Below are 24,930 nucleotides of genomic sequence, written 5' to 3'. Positions count from 1 at the left end.
TTCAAAATGGCCGCCATACACTGTGAACACATTGATACCCTCATCTCAGTGTGCAATGGTCTGATTTTCTTGAAATTACAGGAGGAATATAGTAATAAACACATCAATTGGTTAAGACATCAAGCAGGATAATACATTATTTTTTCTTTTTATAATCTGAGCTCAAAGATGGTAGTGTGCTTAATGGGTACTTGAGCTTAATAGGTACGTTTACCCTATTGGTTCTTTAAAAAAAAAAAAAAAATCAATATCGGTCGATCACTAGATGTTGGCCAAATAATTAATATGGAAAAGTATTATAGTTCATTTTTGTAACTCATGGTACTTGACAGCTCAATGTCACTGTATTCTTCAATCATATGACAGAAAGAATCATTAATCTGAATAACTAATTAAATAAATAAAGCAAGCTCTTCATCTTTTTGTAATCTCATATTTATGTTACATTGAGGATAAAAAATGAATGCAGGTTTGGAACAATATGAGGGTGAATAATATATTTAATTTTATAATTATTTAATTTCTACACACCTCAGATTCTTCATCTGAACTGTTACTCCTCTCATGGTCAAAATAAATATTGCTGTCCTGTAATACATAATACAGAAGACATACACGAGACACAATAAATATGTGAAGTGTGCAATCTCTTAGCCACAAGTGGAATTGCAAAAGTTTAATCAGTTTCTAAATTAGTGCATGTCATTGGTCAGACATAATAATTGTTTGAGTCATTCTTGCTGTATGTCCTGCAGAGATTAGCTTGAATCCTAATCAAACCTTCTAATCAAAAGCCAAAGTTTAATATATAACTAACATACATCTGGTTCAGCTTCTGGATATTCATCCACATCTTCCATCTCTGCTGAATCTGTGTATTGCTACACACCACATCAGAAATGTTATTACATGGCTTTGAGATTTTAGGACCTTTTGTTTTAAAGAAAAATACATTTAATACCAACCTCACATTCAGTTCTGTAAACTCGTTAAAATCTTCTGCATTTGTTGGTTCCTAAAAAATATTGCATAACAGATGTATTTATCTGTCATTATCTTTATAAAGATTTTTTTGTATCTATATAGAAAATTATTCAAAGATTCATTAATGTACACATATCTCCCAGGCAGTGACTGAAAATTGTGTATAAACTCTGAATCATATACTTGTATGCAGCTACATAACTCTTTAAAATGTACATTATAGCTTAACATGTGTTTGTTTACTGTAAATATATATACCGTAATTTAAACAATTGGGGTAATATAACTTAAGATATTTGGTACAACTAAAAACATGTTTAAAAATATAAATACATTTTGTCTAACCACTTGCCTTAAAGTAAATTTGAGTAATATCAAACAGACATTTTAGTTTAGTTTCTAGATAACGTTACTCTTTAAATAAACTGAATCACACAAACCTGAGATTCCATCTCAGAACATGTCGCCATGTATCGTCTCTGCATCTTTTGCCTGTTCCTAAAATGTTTTAAGATAAAAATGTATAAGTATTTGTCCACCATAGTAAAGCAAGACAACTGATACTGATGCATTTTTTTTTTAAATTAATTAAAAGCTTAAATCAGCATGAAATGAAAGTTGGAACTGACTTCATGTGGTGTTAAATTAACTTTATTGTAAAGTGTTGCCATTTTTATTTTAGATGCTGATGGAGTTACAAAACAAAGCTTATGTGATGCAACCATTAGAGACATACGTGTGTGTGATCTGCTTGGAGTGATGTTCACACGGGAGGAGCTGTCAACACACTCCTGAACTGGATTAAAGGGAGGCGCATCAGACTGTGAATCAGCTTGTCAATGCCATTGATGGTATGGTACTACTTACGATATTTTGTAATCACTGTATCGTGTAAACTTGTCTATTGTTAATTGTGACACTAAATATTTCTCATAATTGTTTTAACGGATTTATTTATTTAGAGTACACTTTAAAGAAGTTTCCATCTGCAAACATTAATGAGCTAGGAGGGGCAGCAAGAAACAAGCTTAACAATACAAGCTGTCCAGGAAAGGGTAGGTTAAGACAGCAATTTGTGATCTAGGGCAGGGTGATAGAATATTTGCCTTCCTATGGCATGAGTTTGGGCTGTTTTTTTTGCTTTGTAGCCTTGTCAGTCAGTAACTTAAAGGTGCTGTATAGATTTTTTAATGTAATGTTTTGTAGAAAAAAAGTAATTTTATGACTTTGCATTATGCTGATGTATTATTTGTTTGTGTGTGTGTGTGTATTTTACAGATCTTACCACATTCTAGACGAGGAGTAAAGACAACTACATAATGTGGTAATAAAATACATAAAACAACTTTTCTGTACAAAAATTTAGAGTATCAAATTGTCAGATTGTTCTGTTACACATAAAAAGTGTCAGGTAAGTTTTCAATCTAATTTTTATCTTCAAACTGTCTTTTCAACTTGTCTGGTTCAAATTTAAATGAACTATTTCCTTTAAAAGAACATTAATGAATGTATATGGTACATAATTCTCATTTTGTATTTAAAACCTTTTTTCCAGCCTGCTATAATGACCTGTCCCGAATACTCCCATGAAAAATGATAGGACCTGATGAAAAGTGAGTTCTATTGGCAATTCAAGTGCATTTGTGGTAAGTAAATTTATAAAACAATTAATTTTTGTCAAAGCAGTTTTAGTATGACTTCTAGGGGTTAAATGGATTGTTGCAAGTTTAACCACCATAGATTGAAAGCTTATATTTTGCACATGTTTTGTCTTGCTAGTTTATACATTTAATAGATTTTAAACCATTCCAGTGCTAGAAGAGAATATAAAAGAGAATATAATTCGGTACTCACGAGCTGGTATCTGAGAAAAAAAAAAGAAAAAAGATAAATCATATCAGAACTATTGCCCCTTTAAATGTGCAATTTACAACCTAGCAATACTACTGAAAACCAAAGTGACACATTTCATAGAAAAAACACTGTTAGGATTCATGTCTGGGCTCTGGGCCTTTCCAAAACTTTCATCTTTCTTTGCTGAAGTCATTCCTCTGTTGATTTAGATGTGTTACGGATTTTTGTCATATTGAAACGTGTAATTTCTCTTCGCTTGCAGCTTTCTAGCAAACGCTGATTCATAACGGTACGAAGCTTCATGAAGCAGTGTTTTGAAATCAGCCATCACTATATAAGTCTTTTTTTTTTTTTTTTTTGGCGCACCAAAAATATTATCGTGGCTTTATAATATTAATATTGAACCACTGTACTCACATGAACTGATTTAAATATGATTTTAGTACATTAATGGATCTTGAAAGAGGAAATGTCATTGCTCCCTACGCAGGCCTCACGGAGCCATTGGATTTCATCAAAAATATCTTAATTTGTTTTCTGAAGATGAACGAAGGTCTTACGGGTGTGGAACGGCATGAAGGTGAGTAATTAATGACACTATTTTCATTTTTGGGTAACCCTTTAAAAAGACATATATTTTTTTTCCTAATAAAAGGCCCTAAAAAGTATTAAATTGTCTTAAATTCAGATTCAATGGGTCTTAAATATTTCTGGTCATGTTACCGCAAAAATGTCTTCAGTCTGACGGACCTAATGACGGTTTACAGTCATTGGACAAACCGATTTTTTTTTTTTTTTTTCACAGTAGTTACAGTGTCATCAGCAGAATTCAGGTCAAACTATATTTTTATGCTTTAGTACAGTCAAAAAATTGCACACAGGATAATACATTCTGTTGGTCATATAATGTACATTCTTTTTGCTTAGCTTCAGTTTCTGATCACCCTTCAGGGTTATTTGTGATAACACCAGCTGAATGGACATTATTGCACTTGTTACATGGCTAGATGAGTGTGCAACTGACCAATAACAACTGAGTATTCCAACAAGCTGTGTATTAATATTGTGTGTGTGTGTGTATATATTATATATTATATATAAAATATATATATATTTTTATATTCTTCTCATTTTTAGGTCCCGAGTCCATATGGGGTGAAGATCAAGACAACCAAACCAAAGCTGGACTGTAATATACCGGACTATATGATAGACTTAATACTGACAACTACTGCCATGGATGCAGCATCAGAGGTTTTTAAAAAGAGGGGCATTTCCTTCACCAAGAAAAAGTGTGGAGGATTCATCCGGCCTTCATCGGCCCCCATGAGGTGACTCCATGTAGAATAAATCAGCTTGCTTTAGGCCACTGATCTCATGTGAGTTAATATCATTTTAAACATTCTTAAAATGTGTTTTTCTTGTGAATGTATTTTGTAGTATGTGTAAAACTGTTCCAGTGATGGACTGCACACATCTGCCGGTGCTGGGCTTGTGTTTACGGGTTGTATAAAACTAATCGACAATGAAAATAATCGTCAACCAATTTGATTAGTGCATCAAAACAAACGGACCACTCATAATTCTGACTAAAATACAGATTTTGCTAAAATATTTTTTTGTTAGAAATCAAGTGTAGTTTTAAAACCCTACATGTAACACAAGTAATCATATTTATGAGAGCAGTATCAGTAAAGGCACTATTGTTGGAATTGTCCATTAATGTAATATATTTACTCTGTTCAGACGAATGATTGTGCTTGTTCCTCATACCTCGTACAACATTTTTGTTTAAATTGTGTTAAATTCTGTTTAGGTTTAGAATGTAATGTTTGTATTTTAACACTTTAATGCTTATAATGTACAGCAGAGCCTAAATAGATACATTCATTATATTTGTTTTTATAGGCAGAATGTGAAATGACATTGTATAAAATAATGGATTAAAAATATTTTAATTAAAAAATAATGTATAATTTTTTTTTTTCATCCAATTAATAAAAAACAATAAACCATAAATTGATTATCAAAAAAGTCGTTAGTTGCAGCCCTACAAAAGATATTGTAAAGGATGTTTGTTTATTTGTACAACATATAATTAATTTCTACAGAGATAGATAATGCATTATTACAGTCAAACATTTGCTATTTTTATTTTGTGCAGAAAACCATGTCTACCACTGCAGTGCTTTATCACCATTTTTTTTTTATAAAGTTGTAGTTCATAGTTATGAATCATTTCATGTCACGTGACAACAATTGCAAAAGTTCATATATTTTTTTCAGATGATGTAACTGCTGTAATAAAGCCTGTATCATAGAATAGTAACTTGTCATTCTGTTTTTATTTTGTAGATGTTTGTTGAGCTTAAATGTAATTTGAGGTACTTTAGTAAAACCATGGTTAAACTATGGTATTACAACCATAGTTAATTTGTGGTATCATTGTGGTATGTTCGCACCAAAAAAAACCACGGTTACTACAGTCATGGTTTACTACAGTTGTACTATAGTAAAAGCATGGTTAATTTTCATAAGGGTATACTGTCATAGAAGATCATTGTTTTCAAATAACCTCAATTAACTAAATACAAAAGCTAGTTACATAAGCTAGTTTCATTGATTTTTTTTTTTTGGTATGATGAGAATGTGCTGCAATCCTGTGCATTAGTATGTCTGATATCATCTTCAGTTGCTAAATGTAAGATTTTACATTTACAGATGCTCATGACTGCTAAAACATGGACAACACAAACAGCATCACAGCTTTTGTTGCTACTAGCTGCTTCTTCACTCAGCATGTTAAGACGCACAGGAATTAGTGATTATTTCTCATAACATGCCATAAATTGCTTTTAATATTTCTCTGTTTTGTAGTAATCAAGAGTGTTATCATCGCTGAAGAAATGGCAGATTTTAATCCTCAGACACCAAACAGTGCAAGCCCTGAAGAAATAACACCATAGACATCATATTATACTTCTGACTGAACTAGCAAGGAGCTGTTGGAGCCAATGAGAAAGCTGGTAAGTTCAAGTAAAGTTTGGCACATTCAGTTAGACCATGTTACCCTTTGGTGCTCTTCGGTCACTTTTGACCAAAAAATTTTCTGTTTTGAAATGTTAAAAATCGCAGCTTCATCGGAATTGTAATGTCACGCCAGCAGAGGGAGCCCTCTCCCGAGTACTGACTGTGTGCCGCTCCCTCTGCTTCTTGAGTCACTTCCTGTTTGTGGGACATTTAAGCATGGCTAGGCTATCAGGCCGTTGCGAAGTATTGCCAGTTTACCTGCCTTACCGAGCGTTTATATCATCATTGTTTTGCTATCTTGTGTATGACCATTGCCTGTTTTGCTCTGTTACTGCTTTTTGGATTTCCCCTTTGTTCCGTTGTTTGGATTGGACTGCCTTATTGTGTTTCTACCTCTGCCTGCCTCACGTTTATGCTACCTGCCTGTCGATTTGGTTTTGTCTGCTGTGGATTACATTAAACGACTGCATATGGATTCTAACACCGCCTCAGCGTCATTACATAATACTTCGCCCTCGATGAATCCAGCAGAAGTTTCTAATCTGCAAGCCGCGTTCACTTATCAGAGCGACATCCTCAAAGAATACCAAGAACAACCGGGCAAAGCGCAAGCGGCTAACGACTACCTCACGCAGTATTTACGATCACTACCACCCACTATGCCAAAGAAGGTACGCTTTGCTTTACCCGATAAGTTTAATGGTTCAGCAGAGCAATGTAAAGGATTTCTCCGTCAAGTAGAAATCTTTTTCAAGCATCAAGGGGATGATTTTGATTCTGATGAGAAAAAATTTGCATTTCTCATGTCACTATTAACTGGCAAAGCGATCGAGTGGGCCGCAGCAGTCTGGGAAACTGATCAATTGTTCCAAACATCCTATACATATTTCGTTCAACAACTCAGAGATGTGTTTGAATATCAAGCGGGAGGCAAGGATGTTTCAACCCAACTCATGCAGTTAACTCAAGGCCGCCGATCAGCTGCTGACTATGCCATTGAATTCAGAACGCTCGCCGCGCAGAGTGGTTGGAATGACGTGGCACTCAAGGCCATATTTCAACGCAGTTTGAATGTTGAGCTACAGGCAGAGCTCGCATGCAAGGGTGAAAACCACTCTTTCTCTGAATATGTGACACTAGCAATCAAGATTGATAATCTCATGAGCAATAACCCTGCTAAATCCAAGTTACCATCAATGAGAATCCAGCATATGCCTCAGAATTCATACCCAGTCCAATCTACTGCTCAATCCAACCCAGAGCCCATGCAGTTAGGAGTTACAAGGCTTTCTACGGAAGAAAGATCAAGACGGTTGTTACACAATCTGTGTTTTTACTGCGGAAAGGCAGGCCACCTCAACGCCGCATGTCCACTGAAGGCCCGGAGGAACATCAATGCTAGCAGCCGGGTGAGTGTTGACAATCTTATGCTCCTTACTGCCAAGTCCCTCACTACCAATGTCAAGATTTCTACTGAAAACGATTCTTTAGAATTCACAGTGTGATTGACTCCGGATCTGCATTGAACTTAATCCATCAAGACCTCATAAGAAAATTCAACATCCCCACACAGCCCTGCAATCCACCACTCAAGGTCAACGCTGTCAACAACAAACCCATTGGAGATGGCATCATTCAACAAACTCTGCCCATGCAACTTCAGGTGGGACTATTCCATCGGGAGACCATCTCATTCTATGTGATTGATTCCCTACGCCATGAAATCATCCTAGGATACCCTTGGCTATCTGTTCACGACCCAGTCATCTCGTGGCACCATGATGAGATAACACAATGCTCACAGTTCTGCTATACACACTGTTTGAGCACCATAATTACCAAACCTTGTCTAACCACGAGTATTGAAAGTCCTGAATCTAAACCAGTCACCATACCATCAAGTTACCAAGAACTACAAGAAGTCTTTAGCAAGACCAAAGCTACCCTGCTTCCACCTCATCGTTCCTGGGATTGTGCCATTGACCTCCTGCCCAATGCAATGCCTCCCAAAAGTAAGATTTATCCACTTTCACGTCCTGAAACTCAAGCAATGGAAGACTACATAGAAGAAGCCCTCAGTTCCGGTTTCATTCGTCCATCCACTTCCCCAGCGGCTGCAGGCTTCTTCTTCGTGGAAAAGAAAGATGGAGGACTTCAGCCTTGCATCGACTACAGAGGTTTGAATAATGTCACAGTTAAATTCCATTATCCACTACCACTAGTACCTGCAGCACTTAAACAGCTCAGAGAGGCAAAAATTTACACCAAATTAGATCTCAGGAGCGCATACCTCATCAGAATCAGAGAAGGTGACGAGTGGAAGACAGCATTTCTGACCACTAGGGGGCACTATGAATACCAGGTTATGCCGTATGGGCTAACCAATGCACCAGCAGTCTTTCAGTCATTCATCAACGAGATCTTTAGGGACATCTTGAACAAGTATGTAGTTGCATACATTGATGACATACTGATATATTCCAAGTCAGAAGTGGAACACCAGGAACATGTTAAGACAGTGTTATCAAGGTTGTTGAAGAATCAACTTTATGTGAAAGCGGAAAAGTGTGAATTCCATGTCCAGCGAACCTCATTCCTGGGATACAACGTCAGCCATCATGGTGTAGAAATGGACAATTCCAAGATCACAGCAGTAACGGAATGGCCTCAACCCACTACAGTCAAGGAACTTCAGCGCTTTTTAGGATTTGCTAATTTCTACCGACACTTCATCCGCAACTACAGTATTACAGCGTCACCACTGACCTCTCTACTGAAAGGTAAACCCACAAAGTTAAAATGGACTGAGAGTGCCACCCAAGCCTTCACAGAACTTAAGAACAGCTTCACGACAGCACCCATCCTCAAACATCCTGATCCCAACCTGCCGTTTGTCGTGGAAGTCGACGCCTCAGACAGTGGAATCGGTGCAGTACTCTCTCAACGTCACGGACAGCCAGGCAAGCTTTATCCATGTGCATATTTCTCTAGAAAACTCAACGATGCTGAACGCAACTATGATGTTGGCAATAAAGAACTTCTAGCTATGAAAGCCGCATTCGAAGAATGGAGACACTGGCTGGAGGGTTCCATCCACCCTTTCCAGGTAATCACAGATCATAAGAATCTTGAATACATCAAGAGTGCGAAGAGACTAAACCCTCGTCAAGCATGCTGGTCACTTTTCTTTACGAGGTTCCAGTTTACTGTAACTTACCGTCCAGGTAGCAAGAACAGCAAGGCCGATGCACTGTCCAGACGACATGATCATCCACAAGCAGAATCCACACCTGAGTCTATCCTACCCCCATCAGTTATCATTGCACCCATTACATGGAATCTGATGGACAAGATCCAAAGAGAGCAACAGAATGAACCTACGCCACAAGGTTGTCCTCCTAACAAGCACTACATTCCTACAAATCTCCGAATAAGGGTCATACAATGGGTCCATACATCACTCTGCTCAGGTCATCCAGGTATTTCAAGAACACTCCATCTCACACAAAACTCATTCTGGTGGCCATCCATGGTTAAAGATGTGGCTAACTACGTCAAGTCCTGTTCAGCCTGTGCCCAGTCCAAGGCACCAAAGGAATTACCATCCGGTTTGCTACAGCCCTTGTCCATTCCCCAACGACCCTGGTCACACCTTTCAATAGACTTTGTCACCGATCTACCGCCTTCAAATGAATTCACAGCAATCCTTGTGATCATTGACCGCTTCTCTAAAGCTTGCCGTCTAATACCTTTGAAAGGCCTCCCCACTGCCATGGAAACTGCTCTAGCACTTTTCCAGCATGTTTTTAGAGTTTATGGCATACCTGAAGATGTTGTTTCTGACAGGGGAACGCAATTCACCTCAAGTATGGAGAGCTTTCTGTAAACAGCTGGACATCAATGTCAGCTTGACCTCAGGATACCATCCTCAGTCCAACGGTCAGGTGGAGAGATTGAATCAAGAAATTGGCAGGTATCAACGGTCGTACTGTGGTCGTGAACAGCATCGCTGGTCTGAGTTTCTACCATGGGCAGAGTATGCACAAAACTCTTTAAAACATTCCTCCACTGGTCTCACTCCATTTCAATGTGTGCTGGGATACCAACCCCCCCATGTTCCCGTGGTCAGGAGAACCTTCTACGGTACCCACAGTTGATGACTGGATTTGTCGTAGTGAGAGGGTGTGGGATAGTGTGCATGTACGTCTGCAAAGGGCTATCAGGAACCGGGAGATCCAGGCCAATAGGCGACGTCGCCCACATCCTCCCTACCAACCAGGACAAAGGGTCTGGCTCTCCACACGGGACCTCAAGTTGCGGCTACCAAGTAGAAAACTCAGCCCAAGGTATGTAGCCCATTTAAAATCTTAAGACAGATTAATGAGGTCACATACCAGTTGGAACTGCCAGCTAACTATCGTGTCTCTCCCTCCTTCCATGTTTCCCTCCTCAAACCGGTCCACCCGGGTGCTGACCCCAACGTCGAGAACCGGGAGTCACCTCCACCGCTGGACATTGATGGATCTCCTGCATATGCAGTAAAGGAGTTGTTGGACTCCAGACGGAGAGGGGGTCAGCTCCAGTATTTGGTGGACTGGGAGGGATACGGACCTGAGGAGAGATCTTGGGTAGCCGCTCACGACATCTTGGATCCATCACTTATCGAGGACTTTCATCGAGCCAGGCCCGATCGTCCAGCACCTAGACCATGGGGACGCCCTCGTCAAGCGCCAGGAGTCGCTCCTAGGGGGAGGGATTCTGTAACGTCACGCCAGCAGAGGGAGCCCTCTCCCGAGTACTGACTGTGTGCCGCTCCCTCTGCTTCTTGAGTCACTTCCTGTTTGTGGGACATTTAAGCATGGCTAGGCTATCAGGCCGTTGCGAAGTATTGCCAGTTTACCTGCCTTACCGAGCATTTATATCATCATTGTTTTGCTATCTTGTGTATGACCATTGCCTGTTTTGCTCTGTTACTGCTTTTTGGATTTCCCCTTTGTTCCGTTGTTTGGATTGGACTGCCTTATTGTGTTTCTACCTCTGCCTGCCTCAAGTTTATGCTCAGTGTCATTACAGGAATGGTACGAATCTTGGTGACTTTTTTGGCATTTGGAATGTGAACACAAAAAAAATTGAGGGCATCATTCGAGCATGCTAAGTGGTCGTAAAAATAATAGTCACTTGTTGTCTTCGGTCAAAAGTGACCGACCATAGGAAATGAATGGGAAATCAACAAAAACACACAAGTTTGGGGAATTTTGGTGTGTACAATCTACAAATCGGCCACAATTCTGAAAAAAAGTACACAGCAGTAAAGGGGTGACACTCTAAAACATCAAGAGTGTGGTTTAGACACACCCACTCACACACGAGCGCACACACACACACCCTATAAACCACTGTCTGTAACACAGAGCAAAGTTTTGATAATATGTGAAATCCATTCAATAATTCAGTCATAATGCAGGAAAAGCTCACAGCATTGAAGGAGTGACACTCTAAAACATCAAGAGTGGAATAAACACACCCATTCACACACACACACACGCACACATGATACCCCTTTGGTACAATATAAAATATAAAAATCTTCGTTTTGAATTTTTTTAAAATTGTAGCTTCATCAAAATGGGATGAAACTTGGTGATTTTTATGTCAATTGGTATGCAAACACAGAAAAAAAATCGAGGGCATGATTCAAAAAGTCTAAGTGGTTGTAAAAAAAATAGTTACACTTGTGTTCTTCGGTCAAAAGTGACCGACCATAGGAAATGAATGGGAAATCGACAAAAACACAAAGGTTTGGGGAATTTTGGTGTGTACAATCTACAAATCGGCCACAATTCTGAAAAAAAGTACTCAGCAGTAAAGGGGTGACACTCTAAAACATCAAGAGTGTGATATAGACGCACCCACTCACACACGAGCGCACACACACACTTACACATACTATACACACACACTTGTGAACTGTGCAATTGGAAGTACAGGCTTGTTCCTTCGCATCGTTCTGAGCTTCTTTTTTTTTTTTTTTTTTTTGCAGGAGCTCTGTGTCAAGAGCATAAAAAAATAAAAAGTCACGTGGCATTTTTTATGAATTCTCTTTCTAACACAATGTTTAGGTTTGACTGTAATCATAATGCAAAAACTAACACTTCAAATCAATATTTCTTACAAAAATATATCTAAAACTTGATAAGAAACAGTCTTTGAGAATGTCTAAATATATATTCATATCCTCAACCTAAAAAAATTAGGTAAATATGTCCAAAAACAACTAGGGAATTCACAAACCTCTCCATAGAGAGCTGTACAAGTATCTAGTGGTTACACCATGGTATTACACATTTTTCTTTTTATACTCTCACCAGATGGTAAAAAATTTAAAAAAAAAAAATTATTTTAAAGGTCTAGACTGCATTAATTGAACAGTTCCGACACATGAAAACTATCAATTACATGGACGGAGCAAACACAATACATAAGCACAGTTCCGATGAAGGATTAATGAAATTTAACTTAATGTTGTTAAACTGAATGTGTGAAGGAAACTGCTGAAATAACTACAACATTAACAACACTGAAATAAGAGTGAGCGGTTTATCTATCAGATGTGCATTAAAGTTGTGTTCGTTACTATCTATAGCAACAGTAAACACCCAGCGTATTTTCTTTTAGAATCATTGTAAGGAAAATTTTCCGTATAAAGAGAAGAAAGAGTGAAAAGTTAGTTAAGGATTAGTTGGGAAAGTGCATGATATTCTAGGCTAGTCTCTCCATGTAAGCATTAGTAGTTTAACAGGGCCGCTGCTGGCCAAATGGGTGCCCTAAGCAGAACTGTAACCCAACCCCCCTCCACAATCTCACTACCATTTTTATTATCTTTTTATTGTGTGTGTGGTTATAAAAATAAATCAACAGTGAACAACAGTCTTTAACAGTCTTAAAACAATGAGGCAGTAATAAATGTTTCAACAAAAGTAACAAAAGCAAGTTATTTTATGTTTTTTTTAACAACACTGTAAAAATACATAATATAATACATAATGTAATCAATCAACTTACGTACATTATGTATTATATCAAAAGCCTGCAGAGGGCGCCAGCGGCCAGATGATGGTTGTTGTTACACTTCTTGCTATTGTTGTTACAGCAGATCAAATCCTTTTTTAATATTGGCCAAACAACATTTAATTCAAATATCCACTTTATCTTTAATATTTGGCCACGTCTTTATGATATAAATGCTGCAGTCACTTTAATTTCTTCAACAAGAACATGTTATCAAAACATAGGCCTATACAAAATTTTCTTCACATGATGTGCAATAATACGTGCATGCATGAGATCACAAAAATCATGTTTTTTTTTTTTTGTCAAGAGTGGACATTAATACTGTTATCAGCATGATCACAGAGGGTTTTTTCACATAGCCTACCTGACTGAAAGAGCTCATTAATATGCAGGTCATTAGAGGTCATTATGCGAATCTTTTGTCTTCTCAGGTGTGAATCACAGCATTATTCATGATGATTCACACCTCCACGCATACTGTTTCTTGACAAAAAGTGTCTTAAATTTAAATCTATCTATTGTTTTATATGAACGAGTAGGCAGGATAATTTTTACATCATTTTGAAGCAAAAACTCTAGTCTACAACCTCCAATACCAAGAAGTCTTGTGAACACAGATTTAAAGGGGTGGTTCAGTGTTTTTTTTCTAGGCTTGATTGTGTTTTCGGGGTGCAGTTTAACATGTCTTAATGCTTCGTTTTTTTGAAAACGCTGTATTTTTCATATATTTTACCTTTATTCTACACCTCTGTTTCCACTGTCATATGAACGGCTCATTTGACTTCCTGGTTCTATGAAGCCACTCCCTCTGAAATACTATCAATTGCATAGAAGTTTGTTGGTGTTTGTAGAATTTAGCTAACTGGCTAGCGAAGCAAAAACGAGTTGGTCTTTGTTTACGTCCTTGATGACACCAAAAAATAGCAACAGAACTATACGTTTAAAAGACATGTACAAACAATAAAATGTACTTACAGTTTGAAGTCAATAAACAGCAGCTTCTGCTTTTAAAGTGGGAACTGCTTCATCTTTCAGTAAAAGCCTTTGTGCAAATCCAGCATTGAACTCGTGTAGATTCTGGAAGCTGTCTTCAGCGCCGCATCCAGTGTAGAAAATATCACAGATTATAATGGGTTCTATTATCTTTTGACGTGTCGTGCCGCTCGCGTCCGGTGTACACAACTCTTCTGCTTCCACATACTGCGCGACATGGCCTCGCCCACTTTGGGCCACCGTGGGCAGGGTTTATGATGTCACCAACCCGGGAAGAAGCTCGTTGTAGTCCAAACCGGTCGTTTTTGTAGGCATTAAACTGCCTTAACTTTAAAAGACAATATCTCCGTTTGCATTGAACTTTAAGCGCTGTAACTTTGCAGATACTGTTTATGCTCAAGCAGCAACATTACACAAGTTAAAAAAGTGAAATCGCAATGAACCACCCCTTTAATATATTTTTTTGGCCTTATTTCAGTGACTTAAGTTTTTTGTTTTTTTCAAAAACCATGCATAAATGTTATTCCTTCAAAAACACAAACATGTACATACATGTTCCTCACATATTATGGTAACCTAGTTTGTGCTGAATACAGTGTAATGACACTTTTTCCATTAATATGTTTATGAACAACTGAAAAAAGCACAAATGTCAGGGCATGTCAAAACTTCTCCAGGGCCCCAAAAATCCTCAGACCCCAGAGGATTAATACTGTCACCTCACAACAAGGTGTTCCCACAATACAGATGTGCATTTGACAAACTGAGGATTCAAAATTTTCCAAATTTGAACACATTGCATGCAGGGATTCATTTCAGTACTTTCAGACCATTCTCTCCACGTTCTGCTTTTTCTAGTTTCAAATGTCTCAGTCTAGGGTTTCTGTCACACACTCCAAATAACAAATGCACATTCTGATCAGATGACATATAACCAATTAAGATGGCTATATGCCATGAGTGTGTTTGTAAAGGTTTATGGGTGTTTTCTGGGGAGTTTGTGCTTGTAAAAAAAATGTGTGCTTCTCTTATCTCTATTTGCAATGTTTTTTTATTAAGCAATTTGGATCCACTGGTATGTGGGCTGCAAGTCTCAACCTGGAGAGCTCTTTAAACACACTACGCATTGTTTGATGTAATGAAAAAATATTGCTATATTTGGATCCAGAATTACAGACTTTGAATGTAAAAACACACCTAAATATAAAATTAAGAAGATTTTCTTTACAAATCACAAAGAAAAATGTTAAATTGTTATTATGGACATAAACCATTAATATAATCTACATATTTAATTACAGATTATTTTTGTAATTTTACATACATTTGTATGTAATGTAAAAAAAATACAGTAATTTTCCTGTATATATAAAAAAAAAAAAGAGAATTACTGTAATTTGTCGATCAACTCAACAGAGCTCCAAACTCAAACAGTGCGGACGGTCCTGTTTGATAAAGGTGAGGTTTGAACTGAAATTGAAACCATCAAACAGGTTTGGACATGGGAATCACATCAGATGCCCAGAAAATAATCTTCCCACTCCGTCCCCAGAGTATAAGAAGGCCTGTGAACCCTTCAGGAACAAAAACATTTGTGTCACGAACAGACGAGGACAGACGAGGTGAGTACACGCACTGTAAAAAATCCTCGTTTTATGGAAAATAACAACCTTTTTTTACAATAGTTTTCTGTTATTGTAAATTATATTCAAAACTCTGTAAAATTACAAATCTGTAAATTAATCTTTTAAGGATTGTTTCATTAATGACAAAATACAGTAATTCTCATTTTTTTAATACGGGAAAATTACTGCATTATTTATGTAGTATTTTTTCTGTTTTCTTAAATTACAAACGGTACCTGTAAATCAACAACTTGACTTATTTTAAGTGTTTTATCATTTTTTTCATACAGGAAAATTACTGTATTATATAGTATTTTTTTTCTGATATACAAATGTATGAAGATACAAATGTATGTAAAATTACAGGAATAATCATAATCTGTAATTAAACATGTAGCTCATTATTTTAAAGGTTGATATCCATACTGTTTCTTCTTTGTAATTTTAAAGTAAGTCTTATTGGTTTTGTATTTAGCTGTATTTTTATATTCAAACTCTGTAATTCTGGTTACAAATCTGGCAAACTAAATGAATTGAATTTAATGAATTGGTCAAACTGTGTTTTCACATATGCTTACAACCAGGGTTAGGTGCTGCTGTGCTATTCACTGTCATTTAGGGTTAAATCAGGGTTAGGGAAGAGTTTGGCTATACTTGTGACTTACAGTTACATTCACGTGACCAATAGTGACCCTTTCACTTTTGAACACATTTGAACAAACTGAAAATGTTGAAATATACTTCAGGAGGTCTTGCAGTCATTTACAACGAGAACTGGAATGTTATGCGACTGCAGAAGACCCAGAGGCAAAAGGAGGAAGTTAACAGAATTTATTCAGAGTCCCAAGCAAAATATAACATAAACAGACTGCCAGGCGTCGTCACACAGCACACTGCAGCTGGAGAACAGAAGAGAAAGCAACAGTTTGTTCCCTGAAGGAAGCCCCAGTTCTCAAAGGCATGGTGGTCGATCTGGAGAGTCTCAGGAGGTAGAAGGAGAACACCAAGGCTGGTAGATAGTAGAGACCAGGCCTGCAGACAGAAGTCTCAGACAGACGGACCACGAGTTCAAGTACTGGAACTGGTACTGGGACTCAGAATGATAACACACACAAGTAGAGTTATAACGGTTGTAGAGAGATACTGCGATAGCACGCCACACTAACAGTGAGATAATTACCTGACACAGACATGAACAGACAGCAGGGAGAAATAACCAGACCAATCAACACAGACACAGAACAGGTTCAGACACAGAACAGGTTCGGACGCGAAAGCGCGAACGCAGGCAGAAATGATGAACAGCTGAAACGAATCAGCCAAGATGAACAGAGAAGGAAAAAAAAAACAGAAAACCAAACTTGGCTCATGACGTGGAAAGTGTTGCGTGTAACTGGGCCTGAATTCACTTAATTTGAGTCCATTGTTTTACAGATTAATGGCCCAGTTCCGACTGTTCTTGTTAACATTTATCGTCCAACACTGACTTTTTAACCCTTAAATGCATCAATGTTTTGCCAATCATTCTTACATGTTTGGGTCTTTAGTGACCCGGATCTATATCTAACACGGATGGATCCTCACCTGCCGCGATAATATAAAACTCCCCTAATATTAGAGTAACCATTACAGAAGAATAAAATAAAGCATATTTTGTTTCCTTTTGGAGCTTGGAAGGGTTCATTTTGAGCGGATGTTTTGTCGTCATCACTGTCCTCACCAGAGCTCATTTCCCAGTACATTCAGCAAATGATTGTTTTGAGAATATACGTTTGAGGTCACGAATATGAGCCCATTTGCAATCTCAAACATATTCTCAAAACTATCATTTTCAACATCTTCAAAATCAATATTTTGATCTCTGATAGTTTCACCAGATCCTCCATCAAGTGACAGTGACACTTATATTTGATTTTCATGTCTTTGCAGAACAGCCATGGTGATCTACACAGTAACGGCGCACACAGGAAAGGGGCTCTTGGCGGGCACCACTAGCCTTATCTCTATCCAGCTGCGTGGTACTGAGGCTGAGAGTGAGGAACAGAATCTGAACCACCTTCAGGGGTTACCGCACGGATCGGTAAGTGCGTCCAATTAAACCAACCGTAAGGAGTTTTGGTTCAAAAACTGTCAGTCAGAAAACTACATTTAATGGGAGATATTTGAAAGAGTGAGTATAAACGCTGTATGGAGTCATGATAACCTTATTTACCTTAAAAATGATCTTCCCAAATGTACAATGGCGTATTAGGGCCATTGTAGGCAAATAATAATAATAATATGGAGCTGGAGGAGTAAATTTCCGTGAAAAAACTTGAATATTCTGTGATTATAAAGTCACAAATTTGCAAGAAAAAACTTGGGAAAATAGTGTCAAGGAACCACATGGCTCCCCCAACTCTCCATTATTATTATTATTATTATTATTATTTTACCTACAATGGCCCTAATAAACCCTAATGAATATGTCTGTGCAGGTGCGAGCATTTAAGATACGCTGTAAGGCGTCCCTGGGAGAGCTCGTATCTGTCGAGATCTACTCCAAGCCGTTTATGGGTCTTCTTTACAACCAGTGGTTCTGCGATAAGATCTTGATCAAGACGCCCGAAGGTGATGAGATTTTGTTTCCGTGCTACAGCTGGCTTGACAATAACGAGAGGCTCGTTTTAAGCCCTGCTAAAGGTAGGCAATTCCAATTCAGGTCATGGGCAAAATTCTCATTTACCAGTGTACTTGAAAGTTCAGTGGTGATGTCTTGCAAATGTACTGCATGGACACATACACACAAACATAAACACACGCACAGGTTTGTTTTGCTATCAAATGGTTTTTATACTGTACAAACTGTACATTCTCTCCCCCTAAACCTACCCATCGCAGAAAACGGTCTGCATTTTTACATTTTACAAACATTTAGTATTTTAAATATGAGGACTCATGAAATGTTTACGTTGTAATACCAGTGTAATACCAATGTCATTATACATATGTGTTCTCATAAATCACATAAAAGGCCCACGCACACACAGACACTTTTGTATATTGCAGAAGAATTCCTTTAAGCAAACATTTTTGTCTTCATATGATGGAGAGAGATACTGTGTGTAGTTGTAATTCATTCACGAGTTAAAGACATCTTTTTTATGTATCTCAGAAGACTGTGACTTAGCTACAGGCTAATGCTATAGGCTAATTGTTTAAATTTTATTTTAATGTAATAAAATGAAAGTGTCTATGATAAAAAAATTACATGGATGACAAGTCATCATCCTATGATCAAGTAATGATACATACAAAATATAGCCTACATTTGTTTTGCAAACAAACAGATTCAGATTGTGAATTAATGTTGGCATTTGCATTCCAGCTTTACTCGTGTTCCAGGACATCAACCCAAAATCCCAAAGACAAAGGACGAGGCAGCTAGAAGAGCAACAAAAGTTATTTAGGTTTGTGGGCAGCACATTATATTAAAATAAATTCAGTGAAATTAAATTCCTTCTGTTGAAACACATTTGAATTTTCCACTCCCAGGTGGCGTGTGTATGTTGAGGGCATGCCCCAAATTATCGATTACGACACTGCCGTTGCTCTGCCAGCTGAAGTCCGATTCTCTTTCACAAAGGAAACAGAGTTTAACTATAATGCTGGAAAGCAGTAAGTGAACAAGTCATTTTTAACTCTCCTGTAGTGTTCATCTCTTTGTTCCACACTCTAGAAGCCATAAGGTTACTAATGTTGTTATTCACTGGCTATGAGTTACTCTATTTCTGTACTTCCACTTTAAAGGGAATGAATTTCGCCCAGTTTGGGATTTTCCTGTAGGCAGCCATTTTAAACAGGAAGTGATGTGGCAATGGCATTGGAAAGGGAAACAGTTTGACCTACACTTCTCTATACTGCTTACTTTGGAAACAGTTTTGTTTCACCTTTTTGTAACAATAAAAATCAAGTCTTGCTCACACGGGTTGTAGTGTCAAAGATGCTTTCCCACTCGGAAGTGGATATAGTAAAAAAAGAAGCCATTACACACACTGTTCAGTATTTGCTGGACCAAATATTGGGTTTTTAGAACAACACAACCATAAGAATTTAGGAAAAACAACTGAACAGGTGTCGACTCTAATTTCAGTTACAAGCAATGTGGACAGCAGGCCTATTCATGGTTCATCTTTGCCATATAGGCTACCTCTTCCAGATTGGTAATGAGGGAGAAGACGGATTCTCCTGATTAAAATATATCACTGTTACAACTGTGTCTGAGTGTTGGTTTAGATTCACGGCATCTGCTTTTATTGGATTAACTGTTTTTTTTTGTTTGTTTGTTTTTTTTAACCATGTTTGTCTTTTCTCACCTACGGTTTACAAATTTCTGTTACATCCGGGTTCCACGGACCCAAGCACCACAGGAGACATAAGTTATATAGGTGACGTAGAGGCAATGTCAGTCTTACTTTGGAGTATGCTTTATTCAAAATGAACTATGATACATTTTCAATGATGCGCCATGTATACTCAGTTAAAAGCAGGGTCTCTAATGTAGTGGTAACTCCAGAGATGCATTTAGAGAGTTCATCAGTAGTGGGCCCATGACAGCAAGCTTAACTATTTCACTATTATTGTTCGGACAATGGACTGTATCAATGTTTTTTGTTTGTAGGTTAGTCTTAATATGGTGTGTTTTTAGTTATAGATTGCACTGGTGGAAATGCTGAATATTTATAGCTAGATTTAATTTTTAGTATGCTTTAGTTCAAAATTAACTGTGGTGATTTAAAAACTGGATCCATGTATATTCAGTGTATTTTGCATGTAAGTGGATGGCATTCGCTAAATAGCTTTGTCTTTTTGAAGACAATAATAATATAAAATCTAATAGTAAGTACAAAAATGCTCACAACTAAAGCTGTAAATCATAGGTTGTATATCAAGGTTAGTTCCACTATTAATGTTTTAACTGTGTCCCTATGTATTCTGTGTGTGTAGGTTAGCTGCTCTGAAACTAACTGGATTAGCTGACAGTAGAAGATCGTGGGAAAGCCTCAGCCAACTGGAAGTAATTCTTTGTGAAAACAGAGTGAAAACCATTGGTAATCATCTTAAACCAAGTGAACTGTTCAAAACGACTGTACTGTCTGTACTGCAGCATATGTTCTGACATAGCATGCTTTGCAGAATACGTTCAGAAGCACTGGGATGAGGACAAGTTCTTTGGTTACCAGTTTCTGAATGGCCTCAATCCCATGATGATCCAGCGCTGCTCAAAGCTGCCCGCGAATTTCCCCGTCACAGACGACATGGTCAAAGACTCCCTAAGTGGGAGCAGCTTGAAACAGGAGATGAAGGTACACTACTCGCTTCTGGCATGATTTGGAATTATTGGGTCTGGTTTGCATTGGTTTTATCTTATTTTCTGTGTTTCTTCGTTATTTGGTATGATCTACTCCCACACCCAGAAAGGGAACATCTTCCTGTCTGACTATAAGATGTTGGACGGGCTGGTGGGAAATGTAGTCAATGGCAGGCAGCAGTACCTCACGGCTCCCCTGGTCCTGCTGTACAGTAACCCCCATGGCATGATGCTGCCCATCGCCATACAGGTGAATATCTTGAATTTGAATTCAAGTCACTTTTATTTATATAGCGCTTTTTACAATGCAGATTGTGTCAAAGCAGCTTTACAGTGATAACTGGCAAATAATATTGGCTGCACAGCAGCTCTTAAAGAAAATGGTGTCATTTCCTATTTTTCCAACTAAGCAAGTCATAGGCAACAGTGACAAGGATGTGCAGAAATACATGGGTTATGAATATAACCTCAGTTCTCTGAGGGAGAACACGAGATGTCAAACTTGTATGAGATATCGCTCCTTGAGCATGTCCCTGCTGAAGTTAATTCTAATCCACACCACTGGTTAGGGGAGGGACGTCTCGTGTTCTCCCTCAGAGATCGGAGAGATCGTTCGAAACACTTTGACATCAACCTGTATGGGAGATTTATGGCACAGGTCCTGGGGCAGACTGGCAGAGATGTTGGAGAGGCACAGAATGGCGATGTGCGGATGTCATACCTCCCCATCAGGCTGCCACACTCAGTTTGTTGGAGAAGGAGGCAATGCATTCCCCACCCTGAGTGTGGCCAAAAGGGGAGAGCCCGCCACTATGGACTGAAAACAAGATTCAGTACAGGTAGGGTGTCATGGCTTCATTGGTGCATCAGCAGCTTGTTTCCTGAGAGGCATGGGGGTAACAGGAGTAAGGCAGAGGAAGGCCCCTATAGACCATGCTGAGGAGGCAGAGAAGAGAAGCTTCTGCCTCTGGCTGAGGAGGAAAGAGCTGGGGTAACATCTAGTTTAGGGCCAGCTGCAGGGGGATGACTTTAAAGCTGACTGACACAGCCATAGTGGGATTAGAATTTGCTTCAGCTGGGAAATGCTCAAGAAGCGATATCCCATACAGGGTGACGTCGAAGTGCTTCGACCGAAAGAGGACCTGGGGGACCTAGGCACCAAATGTCAGGGGGGCATTATTAAAAATTAAATTCAGATGAATAATCTTGAAAGATGAGGTAAACAATCTACTTATTAAAAAGAAACAAAGGAAAGGTGATATGTAACTGATGAGTGGGCAAAATTGTCTGAATATATAAACATTAAATAAACCTCTTTTTTTAAGATGTCAGTGTCTCCATAGAGTAATTATGACATACGCCATGGAAATCCTTTGTCATTTCCTTAAAGTGAGAAAAATCATAACCTAGATTCCCTCAGAAACCGTTTGTACAATTTTCATGCATGTTCAAATTCATTCTGCACAGTTACAGCAAAAGCCCAGCAAAGAGAATCCCATCTTCCTCCCAACGGATTCAAAGGCAGACTGGAAACTGGCCAAGATCTTCGTTCGAAATGCAGAGTTTGCCGTTCACGAGGTCGACTTTCACCTGCTGAGAACTCACCTGCTGGCAGAGGTGTTCACCATGGCGACGTTGCGCAATCTTCCGCCTCCACACCCTCTCTACAAGGTACTGAATCTGTCATGCATGAGTTGGTTTGATTTGTGAACATTGAGGGCTCTTCTTAGCAAAACGGGTATGTTCCAGACATGCCACATCCACAGAGAGAGAGAATGATAGCGAGTTAATTAATATACTTGTACTTAATACACTATATTGACAAACGTCAACTGTTAGTGGTATCATAACAAAGTGGAAGCAATTGGGAACAACAGCAACTCAGCCATGAAGTGGTAGATCATGTAAAAATCACAGTGCGCAGAAGTTGCCAACTTTCTGCAGAGTTAATAGCTACAGACCTCCAAACTTTGTGTGTCCTTCAGATTAGCTCAAGAACAGTGCGTAGAGAGATTCATGGAATGGGTTTCCATGGCCGAGCAGCTGCATCCAAGCCTTACATCACCAAGTGCAATGCAAAGCGTCGGATGCAGTGGTGTAAAGCACGCCGCCACTGGACTCTAGACGAGTCTGGGTTTGGCGGTTGCCAGGAGAACGGTACTTGCCTGACTGCATTGTGCCAAGTGTAAAGTTTGGTGGAGGGCGGATTATGGTGTGGGGGTTGTTTTTCAGGGGTTGGGTTTGGCCCCTTAGTTTCAGTGAAAGGAACTCTTAATGATTCAGCATACCAAGACATTCTGGACAATTTCATTCTCCCAACTTTGTGGGAACATTTTGGGGATGACCCCTTCCTGTTCCAACATGACTGCGCACCAGTGCACAAATCAAGGTCCATAAAGACATGGATGAGCGAGTTTGGTGTGGAGGAACTTGACTGGCCTGCACAGAGTCCTGACCTCAACCCGACAGAACACCTTTGGGATGAATTAGAGCGGAGACTGTGAGCCAGGCCTTCTCGCCAACATCACTGCCTGACCTCACAAATGCGCTTCTAGAAGAATGGTCAAAAATTCCCATAAACACACTCCTAAACCTTGTGGAAAGCCTTCCCAGAAGAGTTGAAGCTGCAAAGGGTGGGCCAACTCCATATTAAACCCTACGGATTAAGAATGGGATGTCATTAAAGTTCATGTGCACGTAAAGGCAGGCATCCCAAAACTTTTGGCAATATAGTTACTTGTATACTTTTTGACGGTAGGGAGTTTTTGCAGTTGTAGTCTGTGGTCGCAGTTGTCTATTTTACCTCAGAGGTGTTGCTCCCCTTCACTATTTGCCTTTTGGAGAGCGGGTCTGACTCATCTATAGCCTGTGAACACAGCCTACACAGAACATTAAAATTCAATCTTCAAATAATAATGACAGTGAATGCAAATCTCTTACTTTTCCTTCTGTAGCTCCTCTTTCCCCATATCCGATACACGCTCCAGATCAACATCATGGCCCGGAATCGGCTGATATCCAAGGATGGGGTCATTACCATGGTATGCAAATAGCATTGTTAAAGAGGCACTAGAGGTTCAAACTTCAGTTATAATCCAATACACTTTTTTGTTGAATCCAGCAAATTTGTCCTCACAATGGCATTTGTGGTGCCAGATATTTGTTTATAGCCTTTAACCTAACTTTATGTCGTGTCTTTTCTCCATTAACTTTTAGTATGCAGGAGTAGGTGGAGAGTCATTGGCAAAGTTGCTGAAGCGTGCTACTGCCTCCCTGACCTACAGCGCCCTCTGTCTTCCTGATAACATCTCTGAGAGAGGCCTGGAGAATGTACCCCACTACTACTACAGAGATGATGGGATGAAACTGTGGAACATCATCAACAAGTATGACTACCAGTGGAGTTAATCTTGTGTGTTTTTAATAGGCTTTATGCTTTCTACTCTCCAACTATGTGTATCTGTGTGTTACATAAGACATCCAGTTTTTAGGGCTGAACTAATACATCCTGGTGCACTTTCTGATTCATATTTCAACAAATACAGTGTCAATTATACAGGTTCATGGGTTTAATAGTCAGTAAGCACATGCTGTCTTGTGTTGCAAGTCACTTTGAATAAATTCCAGCTTAAGAAATAAATGCAAAGCAAATCTAAAAAAAAAAAGGTAAAGCTGTAAACCTGGAAAACATCTGACTGTGTTGCTTACAGGTTTGTTGTGGCTTTCTTGTCACACTACTATCAATGTGATGCACACGTGCAGAAGGACACAGAGCTGCAGCGATGGATCAGGGAGATATTCACCAATGGCTTCCTGGGAAGAGATGGCTCAGGTGTGTTACCTTTACATTTATTCATTTGGCAGAACGCTTTTATCCAAAGCGACTTACAAGTACTTACAACCCCACTGTAATTAACTGTTTCATGGACTAGAATTGAACCAGGTCAACAGTCAAAAGTAGCTTGTAGTTTATGGCTCAACTCTCCATTTCAGTGTGTGTGCGTACGCATGTAAAAACATCCC

At 38.8% G+C, this 24,930-nt stretch overlaps 2 protein-coding genes across 11 annotated transcripts in view; one reads left to right on the top strand and one right to left on the bottom strand.

Annotated features, from left to right (window-relative positions):
• The window catches only part of LOC127508736 (stonustoxin subunit alpha-like), a 553,058-nt gene that overhangs the window by 283,966 nt on the left and 244,162 nt on the right, over window positions 1–24,930 (bottom strand). The window lies entirely within an intron of this gene.
• LOC127508777 (hydroperoxide isomerase ALOXE3-like) overlaps window positions 15,469–24,930 on the top strand; it is a 77,480-nt gene continuing 68,018 nt past the window's right edge. For both annotated transcript variants that reach the window (XR_007928924.1, XM_051887148.1), the window contains exons 1-12: window positions 15,469–15,554; window positions 17,487–17,637; window positions 18,035–18,239; window positions 18,925–19,006; window positions 19,092–19,214; window positions 20,544–20,647; window positions 20,733–20,902; window positions 21,014–21,157; window positions 22,375–22,578; window positions 23,862–23,948; window positions 24,124–24,293; window positions 24,618–24,739. Coding sequence is in view for 1 of the 2 variants with exons in the window: in XM_051887148.1 (XP_051743108.1) it covers window positions 17,494–17,637; window positions 18,035–18,239; window positions 18,925–19,006; window positions 19,092–19,214; window positions 20,544–20,647; window positions 20,733–20,902; window positions 21,014–21,157; window positions 22,375–22,578; window positions 23,862–23,948; window positions 24,124–24,293; window positions 24,618–24,739 (1,555 nt within the window). In the remaining variant the exon portion in view is untranslated. The remainder of the gene's footprint in view (window positions 15,555–17,486; window positions 17,638–18,034; window positions 18,240–18,924; window positions 19,007–19,091; window positions 19,215–20,543; window positions 20,648–20,732; window positions 20,903–21,013; window positions 21,158–22,374; window positions 22,579–23,861; window positions 23,949–24,123; window positions 24,294–24,617; window positions 24,740–24,930) is intronic.

Source organism: Ctenopharyngodon idella, chromosome 3 (assembly GCF_019924925.1).
Source record: "Ctenopharyngodon idella isolate HZGC_01 chromosome 3, HZGC01, whole genome shotgun sequence".
Classification (NCBI taxonomy): Eukaryota; Metazoa; Chordata; class Actinopteri; order Cypriniformes; family Xenocyprididae; genus Ctenopharyngodon; species Ctenopharyngodon idella.
This window is presented reverse-complemented; position numbering and strand designations above follow the sequence as displayed.